This window comes from Varroa jacobsoni, unplaced genomic scaffold (assembly GCF_002532875.2).
Source record: "Varroa jacobsoni isolate VJ856 unplaced genomic scaffold, vjacob_1.0 scaffold_412, whole genome shotgun sequence".
Classification (NCBI taxonomy): domain Eukaryota; kingdom Metazoa; phylum Arthropoda; class Arachnida; order Mesostigmata; family Varroidae; genus Varroa; species Varroa jacobsoni.
In genome coordinates this window covers 98,621-109,459 of record NW_019213314.1, presented here as the reverse complement: position 1 = coordinate 109,459, position 10,839 = coordinate 98,621, and the positions used below count along the sequence as shown (strand labels likewise).

Sequence of the window (10,839 nt, the reverse complement as noted above, 5' to 3'; positions counted from 1 at the left end):
CCAAAGTTGTAACCATTAAAGCTTATCTAAACGACCCGACTTTCTCCTTTTCAAAGCGGCCGCTCATTTCGATGTCAAGAGTTAAAATATACAAAAAATAATTTCTAGAGCCATTTTTTAATGTTCGGACCTTTCAATCTGGATCTTATTGAAATTTTTTTCAACGTGAAAGCTAGCAATAATGCTTCGATTATAGGTTTAAGGTAATAAAAAGACTTCTTAATTTTAGTGTGTGTTTGTCCACCGTAGAGGGATCGAATGACGGCTGATATTCGTTCACGCTTCGAAAACGTTTGTTGATTGTTTCTAAATAGAACCGGTTTTCATCTGATAGCGGATGAACACACGCCCGACAAAAAGCCTGCCAATGTTTTTACCAATTTCAAGGCAATACCTTTTATAGATATGGCGAAAGCTGTTTTGGCAAAAGACAAGTTTCTCCTCGTAAGAACAGCTGGGACCGTTACACATGACTCATACATAGTGGTCAACCAAATCGTGGTATCCAAAAGGTGAGATAACGGTATAAAAGGGGCGAGACGTGCAGGAACGATAGGTGCGCAATGAGAACAGAAATCGCGTTGCACGACTTACGCAGGCTGTCATAGGCTCGGATCTTTGGATACTGGATGCGTAGCGTAGACTCTGACACAGTTAGCCTTGCCACACCACAGACGAAATTACAGTTAACGGGTTGCAAACACGTAACCTGCATGTATAGCAATGAGCCACGTCTAACTAAGCATATCCATTCAATAGCAGCCGCAACGAAAAGCCGTAAAGTTCTGTAAAGTTTCTATCAAATGCTTCGTTCACGTAGCTCTAACTCGGTGCAGACTTGCAGCGATTATCAGAAGAATCTACCATAAGCGTGTGGCTGAATGCCGAACTCGTGTCATAAGTTCGTATACACCTGCTTTTGGCTGGCTGCAATACAGCCTCTCGGTGTCGTTGCCTCTCAGAAGAGCACGTTGCCCGAGTTGTGCACGAGTCTCTATGCTGAAACAGTACGAACTGCAATGGCACACAGCTCAGCGAAGTCCAATAATTCTCCAGGGGCATTCGCGCTCGAAGGACACAACTTTAGCGTTGGCTATTGTAGCATACACAAACACGTTATCAGACGCCGCCAGCCATCGTTACATTATGCCCAACTACAATCATCCCCACAAAAGTCAGACTTCGTAAAAACAACCTTTTGAGAATTGTACACTGGACTCTATAGACCCTCCTTAATTGTTTGATGTGTTTCTCAGAAAAAATGAAATCAGTTCTATTAGGCCACAGGCAAGGCCGGAACATATCGGTGTGGCAGTTGTACCTAGATAAGATACTAGGCAGACGTGTGCCTATGGTTGTTTAATATCTTTAGATAATAATGCTCCTGCAAGAAATCGAAGTTACGCTCGCTGCAAGGCTTATATCACGAACGTATTGAACACATTTGAATTACATGCATTTTGAAGTGGTTACTAGCGAAGAAAATAGAAAATATATATTTGTTATTTTAAAGTACTAATAGCTAATCTTGTGGTTTAAAAGTAACCTAAAAAGCTTAGCCAGGTTAAATACCAGAACAAAGGCCATATTTTTCGGGCATTGACTGTTCGAGATATTTTTGTCTCAAAATAGAACATTTTACAGCGCTAATAAGGCAAGAAGACCATTTGGAATACTGTCACTCTCAGCTCAGGACACACAGTCAGGACAAAGGTGTATATATTTTCGACGTTTCAATGCAATTGGTAATTATTACTGGCTTCAAGGAAACCTGGTGTGATCGTGGTGAAGCTGCCTCCTTACGACTCAGGAACTCGACGTGATTTTAAAAATGTGCAACAGGACTACGACACGGCCGAATTCGTATGTGGAATCGTCAAGCTGCTCTTAATATCGGTCGTTAGCGTTGGAAACAATGTTATATAACTTGAACAGCGCTAAGGTTGATTTTTCATCGACCTATAGCCCGCATCCTTAGGAAAACGTAACAAACACGTACGTCTATCTTGAGTATAGTAACGAGGTGGAGATGTAAAAAAAATTGAGCTTCTCAATAACTTTCCTCAGTTTAAGATTGACCACTCACTGTTTTCCATAAATACGTCTAATACTTAACTAGGGGTATCCAGCATTTCCGAGTAAAGCCCGATCGATATAGCTAATTTGACTGTGACTATCTATGAGCCAAAAATGACACTCGAGGTAGCATATAAGATACAAAAGGCACGGTTTATTTTTCGTAGTAATTGTAGAAGATATATATATTCACATAAAACAAGGAAGTCTATCGCCAAATTTGATAGAATGTATCGCCCAGACAATTATCATAAGTATTGGATTGCCTAAAACGTAGAAAGAAGGCCACGCTATTCGAGTAGGACGATCGCGCAAAATTTTTCGCCGTATCGAATAGCTAGATGAAATCACGCAATGTATCACGTCTTAAACCGAACAGTAGTAAGAGTAATAGTGAGCAAGATTATCATAATAGTCTAGCCTTACACACAAATAAGCACACGTCCATAAACGTGAAACAAGTTTATAGTACGTCCGCCTGCGTCTAAGACTCTCTTCGTATATACAGACAGTTCTTCGTATAAGACAGTTCTTTCGTCAGAACGGATCGTATAGGTTATTTTTATGATAAAATAATGCGGTACACCTCTAGAAAACCTGCTTGCTAACGGGCGTCAAGTGATACCGGCGGGCAGTTTCATCATTTCTATTCTTCGATATAGACAAGGAGAAAGGTGGCCAGTAATTAAGATATAACATGGGGTCGCTTTGGTCAAGCATCGTTTCTTATATGACATCCTTTTCACAGAGGCAGACATAATAGCGTTTCGTCTTGTTCTATCGCTGCGAGCTCTGTCTCTTTGTGGATTAGCGCACTTTTTGAAACATCATCATTTGTGAGCTCCGCACGTAATGGCGGAAACGTCTATCTGCCTCCAACATCCAGCTATGTGTTCCTCCATCACGTTAGAACCGATACAAGGACGCACGTTTTTTCAAGGAAGACATAACACACCATCAACGCGCATTCGGTAGTTCGGCTGGGCGCGTGATAGGCAAAATGATTGCCCGAAATGATGGCATTGTACACGAAGGCCGTGACCTCCGACCAGCAAATGATGCATCAAATCAATTGTGCTTAGAATCTCTGGCGAACTAAGCGCTCGCCCCTGCTGTACCGTGTTCTTTATATCAATTTCTGTTTACCTAAGTATTGACATGGAACGCGCTCGTTGGCAACGAACCAATGCCGATCCACTCGAGTCGGGAGAGACGGCGGCAACTGACATCCTCCCGTGCGCGTAACTTCTGATAGAGCCAAATTTCTTGCTTCAGTTAATGTCTCGTATCGATAAATGTACGCATAGATTAATGATCACTTTTTAGCGTATTGTAGAATTTTAGAAATACTAACAAGTATCATTCAAGCATCGATGCAACGGAACACAGTGGGTAGTGCGCTTCGCGGGATAGCGCTACATCTACAAACGTATAGGTTGAAAGTTACCCGATGACCAGTGAATCTTAGCCTGACTTTTTTAATCGACTACAGCTGTCCGACGAGATCGTGTTTGTGTGTAGAAAAACATGAGCATCTAGAAATGTGCTGTAAAGGCATTATTAACATATGCAGATACGGTGGCTTGGAAGCTTCCGGTTAGTAGATAGCAGGCGTGCCTGCTTCAGGTCCTGCCAACGACGCATACTACACAATCTGTGTAAATAAATCGAATTGATTATTATGGGTGAACAACAGTAAGTCTAACTAAAGAAAAGACAAAAAAAAAAAAAGGTATTTCTCGACTTGGAGGCGCACAAGGAATTCACGTCCCTCATTTGAGCACTGTATACACATATCCTAAGCTAAATGTTTACGGCTTCACGAGCGGACTATTAAAGTTCGTTTTACAAATAGACTGTGTTTGTATGTGTACTATTGACTCTATAAAGGCGAACGACCTCGTCCCGCACAACTTGAATATCTAGCCTCAAAAATGCACTCTATGCAGATCTACTGAGATTTACAGCATAGGTGCTAGTTGGTAATAAACATAGTTCTTTTGCCGTTCAGCGCTGAACGCACGTAAATGCTAGAAAATTCGTCTGCGTACGGCGAATAATATATAATAACTTGTTTATTGGGCGCGTCGTCGAAACTTCTCAGAGCAATTTCGCGCGCCAGATTTCGATATATATCCGTTATTACGTCTACGTTCGTCGTAGCGTATTTCAGTATCAGCTGCTAACGACCACGCGGCATATCTTTCTACAAATAACTCAAGACGAAATCGTTCCGGAGTTTATCCCTGCATTGGCGACCAACCCTTGTCATTAATTGCATGGTAAATCTGAAACGGTCCAATCGTTTATAAAGCATAATTTAGAATCGCACAGTACAGCCATAGGTATGATTTTTTGTTAGGTTATGTATGTTAAATAAAATACATGTTAAGCTTTTTTAGAAAGGTCTTCTTTGTATAAATCTATAAGGTAACGTTTTCTGTAATATGGACCGCATGTGCCCCGACAAAGAATTGGCATTCTTTCAAGTAAAGCATACTATGCCCCATCTCCAAAAATGTATCTACGATGTCATTATTTCTCATTTCGGTACCAACTTGAATGTTTATGCTTATTGTCACGCTTAACGAACGGAACACTAAAGTCTTAAAGAAGAAAAACTAATAAAAACATAGAAGATCAAAAAACCTCGTACAGTTACGCGGCTGGACAAAAAAAGAACACAATTGTTTATTAGTCATTTTCTTATACTTACTTGTTGCTTCTGTACACCTGCTTCTTTGATGTAATCCGTCTTTCCATTGTAAATAATATATAATTATTATATATTACAGCCATTAGTCTGAAAGGGAAATTATTTAACTATTAGAATTGTTACACATTGTGCATGATTTCGCTAATAAATCAATTGTTCTAGAAATACGCTAAGTATCATACTAAGATAATAAATGACTTATGTAGAATCGCTCTCACTCGCGAAAATGGCTACATCGAACAAATCGGGCCAAAGTAACAGAAGCTACCTTTCAGTACGACACACCGTTTAACTAGAATTGAGATGATGTTTGAAATGAAAACGCATCTGCAGCTTCAAATATACTACCGCTCAAACAGAGGCAGCTTTTGAGCAGTATTATAATAGGATAACATTGAGTATCCTATTAACCCCGGGCCCAAATGCCGTTTGCGTCCCGATAGGCCGTACTAACAAAAAACTAGCAACGAAGTCTTTCCTGTTTTATGCGTTGGCATATGCCTATCCTTCACTGTATTTGACTATTCGTCTACAACTTTCAGTGAATGTACCTATGAGAAAGACAGCCGTTATAATAACAGCAGAAAAGAGAAAAACAAATTAAAAAAAAGCGGATTTCCTTTCGAGCCAGAGTTAATTTTCTCGTTTGTTCAGACGTTGGCAAATGTCGCGGAAACGCTCTTCGTGTCATGTTTTCCGCCATTTGCTACCATTGCACTCGAGTGTTTCTTCGTAGTCTAAGTAATTTACCTTTACGGTACTAGTGGCACCGAAATGATCGCCAAACTATCCGCATAGGGCACCAAACTTGTCACCAAAGAATCTGTAAATAACAGCGAAGTAAACGATCCCCAAATGAAGCCAAAATAAAGCTAATAAATTAATGTTAAATTTACACCAAACAGCTAGCCTCCATTGCCCTCAACTTATAGCAGAGTAGAAAACTACAGAATCATACACAACGTAAACCGCATCCGTTCTTTAATGCAGTGCAGATTATGATGCTTCAGAACGAAAGGGCACCATCGCACCGAATAGCAGATGATTATGTACTGGTGTTGTTCATAGTATTACTATATAGATGGGCACGTGGCAGAGGTTCGCGCACGTACTTCCCACACATTAACGGTATGTGATACGCATGCGCGGTTCGGTGAAAGCTCGCAGGGCAATCATAGTACTCCAGTTTTGATTTGCAGAACAGCAACATGTAATTGTCTCCAGTAAAATACCTAGAGTCTATTAATTAACTTACGTTGCTTGATACCGGATCTGCACGGCGGATTTTCACGGCATCTTCGTCGTTGCACAAGCTTTTTCGGACATGACTTTCCGCCGTGCGCTGGGTTCTTTTTTACCATTCGCCGCCGCTCTCTCCGGCCGAGACCGCACGTCTAACACGCCACAATAAAGGTTCAATACATTTTTGAGCAGGAAATAATCATAACACCTATTCGGCTGCAGGAAACGGGTCCGTTCCAGAGAAGCTCTATAACTTGGCTGAACTTAATTTAGATTGAAGACGATTATGGTGACACTATTTGCTATGTACGACCAGTGAAATATACATTCGTCATTTAACCTCTATATTGATATGTCATCGGGGGTTATGCGCACTACTGATACTGAATGTCTTTCGAGAATCGGCGGATCTGGACAAAGTGAGGTACCCTTTCGTTCCACCAAACCCATTCACGTAATAGGCTGTTCAAGACACAGCGGTTAAGAATGTACGTTAGATACCGATGCATTCGGGAACCATAGGACTAAGATCTCTGACGGAGGCAAAAAATCGCTATGGAATAAGTGACCTCGGTTCTGGAGTTGTCTAGAACAAGATGTAATCGAACCCATCATCATGTCACGTACCTTTGTGCATGCTCCCCACTCTGACCATCGGGTCAGAACGCAATCGACAGGATCGCCCTCTTCAGAGACGACCGTCACGGGCGGCTCGAACAACGGTGCCCCACCCCAACCCGATAGGCTGCTACTGCTTCCTCCTGACATCCAGCCCCCCCGGTGCCCTCCGGGTAGCTGATGGCTTGCTTTCGGGCCTGCAACAAATATTGAACATTGTTCCTCAGATATAAGATCCCGAACGATGCACGACTCGATTTAGCTGGTATAGCGCATTGGAACGTAGTCAACTGAAAACTTAAGTGTACATAGGTTTTTTTTGTGTTTGTAATGAAGGTAACGTTTGTGTGTGTAATTAAATTTGTAAATTCCGTCCCAGAGTCCAAAATACGATAGGGCTATATGATATAGAGCGCGCAATTGAACGAAAAAGGTTAAACGGTATTTTATACACTAAGATTGACAGTTGTTAGAATAACAACCAAAGCATGCATAATACATCTATCATTGCAATCTGGTTAGGGAACAAGATCAAGCAATAATATACCGCAGCTAATAACAGTTCTTAAGCTATGGCTTTATAAATGTTATTAAAAAAAAAAAAAGAAGAAAGGTCGGATTAGACCAATGCATATTCTTCTCGAGGGCGTAATTTCCACGGGTTTCAAAAATGTAGTAATGCGATTAAGTCGATTTGCGAATCTGTGATATTTTCAAGATAAAGATATTTACTAGGATATGGTAAATCTTTTTACTGAATTAGTTGCAACAATTTATAGGGAAGAAATTATATATTAGATATAGTTTGAGAAGATTTTTGCGGTGGCAGCGCCGTCAATTTGTTATGATATTTTGACACCCTGATGAGACTAGTGATGGAAACAATCGTATTCAGTAAAATCGGTTATAGCCGTATTGATCTCCAGGTTAATATGAAGCTAATACATGTCTGCTACAAGACTCTTTTCCATTTTGTCCGAGACTAAACCGTAAAAGCTTATGTTGTTTGCTTTGATCCCCTTCATTCTAACCCCATCTGATCTTGTTGGAGTGGATCGTATTTAATCTAAACACGTTTATAGATACTGCTATAAGATAAATCTCATTAGGATTTCTGGAGAAGATCTCGTCCAAGTGTAATCTTGTGATGACTGAAGGTCGTGAAGGAAAAAGACATTCTGAGATACCTTTAAATAAATATAGTACTCAGAACGTCAATGTTACTACTAACCGTGTTACCGAGTTAACGTAGACAGGGATTGGGTACCGAAACAGAAGTGCATCATATTGGCTATAGGATAGTTGGAACAATATATACCTTTAAAAAGTTTGGGGGACAAACAAGGTTGGATACTTCTTATACAGTCAGACTATATACAGATATAGTGTTATGTTGTAGAGCATTTGTATGCTTTTATTGAATTATCGTTTATTTTCAATACAAGTAGCATGCTAAGTGGTGAACCGTGAAAGAATATAACAGTCAAAGATTAACTGAGCGATCTTTAGAAATAACGTTCCCTAGGCTGTTACCTCACGGAGTTTTCTGGTTGATATGCGCATTCGTCTGGAACCTTGAACTAGTTTTGAATCATTATTTAGTTCCGAAACGTAATAATAAATCCCTTGAGAAGCAATACAGATTAATAATTATAATCATATATTAAAAATTCAGAATTTTCAAAAAAAAAGTCGCAGACCTTGAAATCGTGCGCTATTGAACGAATATAGAAAACTCGCAATAGGCAAGTAGTCAAAAGATTGAGACGCAAGCCTCCGTGAGATATGAACACAGTTGAGGCACAGAGGTCGTTTACGTGCGGGCCTCAGAAAATGGAACATAAAATCAACACTTGGGCCTATAAAGAGGAGAACATGCCTGTCTGCATACGGTAGCAGTTACGCGTACTCCTGCAGGAGTATTGACAAAACTGTACCTCCTCGTATTAGAGTTCTCCTTAGCGGGGCTGGTCTATGAAATTGAAGTGGAGAAGAGCCTAGAAAGAAACAGAACGAAGCACTGTGTCAAGCACCCATGTGCTCTTTGTATTGCCATCTAAAAGCACTAGATTGACGCGGCACCCTAATCTGTTTAATAGGCTGATCAAAATTTTCAATGGTGCTGAATATCGGGAAGTCTAGTCGGAGGAACTCAAACAAGGTTAAGTATTCTGATTCCGAACGAGCCTTAACTATTCGGAGAACCCAATAACGAGTCGGCCGCCGCAGTACGCCCTCAGCCGCGGTATTGAAACGGACAGACTTAGCCCAAAGAAAGTAACAGTTCGAGGGTTGGCAGCGCAAAAGAGTATATAAGTAATGATTAAAAAGCGAACAGCAGCGTCAAGTATTAGAAGAACATTAGCTTAGCATTAAAGAATGTCCTACAATAATATGCCTATGATGAACAAACATATGGTATCCAGGATAAGTAAGGACGTTACGAGTCGACCAAGATCGATGACAATGTATGATCTGAAGCCTGACACGGCGTAGCGTGTTTATATGAATGTCTACTAGATCTGTTTGTAGGCATGAGCCTATATAGCGTTCACTGTTTTGATTCATTATTGGCACAAAATATATTTCCTAACTTGTATGAGGTCGAAAATGAGGCAAGAAAGACACGTAAAGCGTCCGGTACAACGCCTTGACGATAAACACAAAAGTGTAAGTGGTCGTGTGTACCATGCAAAAGATTGTTCCGCCAGAATTAGGCTCAAAGCAAGGTCGCTATTACTAAATAAAGTCGGCTCACTGTTCAGACCAAATATAAGATACGAGGAAATTTAAAACGATGGATCCCACATGTCACATGCCACGCGTGGAGCTAACCGCTAAATCAAATACGCTACATATTTAAAAAGAGTTCCTAGAAAGATTTTCTTCCTGTTTATTAGAAAAATTTTAATTAATCGAATTCAAAGCCAGAACAAACTAACCAGTCATACGGATCGATTACCAATTCAGCGTTAGGTCGTTGTATTATATAACGATATTACCGTCGTCGCGTATAATCGGCAAAGAAAAGTGGTCCTTCGCCTAAATACGGTGATCAGGCGGACTGTGTACCCGACTCCCAAGTTCGGAAGAGCGTGCGACACTCGTAGATTTCAAGCGGTGGACACATCAGCATTGCAGCGAAACGATTGTCTTACAACTTACATTTGTCAACGCTTGTTGTTCTTCACTCCTAACAATTCCTTCTGTCCAGTATGTTTCTACACCTCAGTACAGCCTTTATTATACATAACCTAATACAAGCCTCTATTATATACTATAGCTGTTGTCTTCTGTGGGTGTACTAACCTTTTTTTTCGTTGTCCCCGCACTCCACCTGTTATTTACATAAGCATAAACAACATTGTTGAATTAGTGCCCATTTGATTGTTCTGTTCCATGTGCTCATGGCATATCGCTTTTGCGCCTTCTGCCTTCCGTATATTTATTATCTAGGCTTTTCTAATTAAGCTGCTTATAAGCAGAAGGCCCGTTGAGCACCTCCTTGTTGTTCACAATCACGCCCCCCTATCATTGCCTCTCTTCTCTTGTTGTGTACAGTATCATGAATGTACAGAGTAATAGTGATAATGCAAACTAAGAGCAAATAGCAGAAGCTTACGGCAGCTACTCAACACAAATGTCGATAAGCTCTTCCACTGCTTATTTTCTCCCTTCTTTCGGCCCGAGTGCCTTTCAAGTAATTATATCGTCTCCGCCTGCTTCTTTCTCTCTGGCCGCTGCCATTCCGTTCGCTCTTGCCCTTACCCCTGTTTTTCCCTGTCTGTCACCTACGTCATTCTGGCTTCTCGCTCGGCCCATGTAATTCGGGAAGGGAGACAGACATAAAGGCTGCCGACCCTTCCTACCGTTAGCGACATGATGACCTGCCGGAAAGGCCCATCGTTCTGAGTAAATCGTCAATTTACCGTAACTCACCCACTTCTATCGGAAGGCAGGCACCTTTGTGTCCTACAGTTGACATATAACTCTGAGCACTTGGCGTGGGCCTCATTCGGCAATGGTTCGTCATCGTTTTCAAATGTAATAAGGGTCCGAAATCGCAACAAATATAACGGAAGAGAAGGAAGGCGGCCGTAAGCGGGTATAAATCGAGAGGAAGAAACGAATTCCTTTTAAATACAACTATAGGCTTTTCATCGCTGCTTTCCAGTTTCCGATAATAT

General features: G+C 40.9%; 1 protein-coding gene across 2 annotated transcripts in view; it reads right to left on the bottom strand.

The window, feature by feature from the left end:
- Positions 1-2,203: 2,203 nt before the first annotated feature.
- Positions 2,204-10,839, bottom strand: part of LOC111260216 (spondin-1) — an 80,567-nt gene continuing 71,931 nt past the window's right edge. Inside the window, exons 14-20 of one of the 2 annotated variants that reach the window (XM_086968211.1) lie at positions 9,962-9,989; positions 8,590-8,649; positions 6,662-6,849; positions 6,048-6,186; positions 5,543-5,615; positions 4,793-4,879; positions 2,204-4,364 (exon numbers count right to left, since the gene is read on the bottom strand). In XM_086968211.1, the coding sequence (XP_086824337.1) occupies positions 5,545-5,615; positions 6,048-6,186; positions 6,662-6,849; positions 8,590-8,649; positions 9,962-9,989 (486 nt within the window). In that variant the 3' untranslated portion in view covers positions 2,204-4,364; positions 4,793-4,879; positions 5,543-5,544. The remainder of the gene's footprint in view (positions 4,365-4,792; positions 4,880-5,542; positions 5,616-6,047; positions 6,187-6,661; positions 6,850-8,589; positions 8,650-9,961; positions 9,990-10,839) is intronic. The other variant, XM_022832803.2, reaches the window with a different exon arrangement.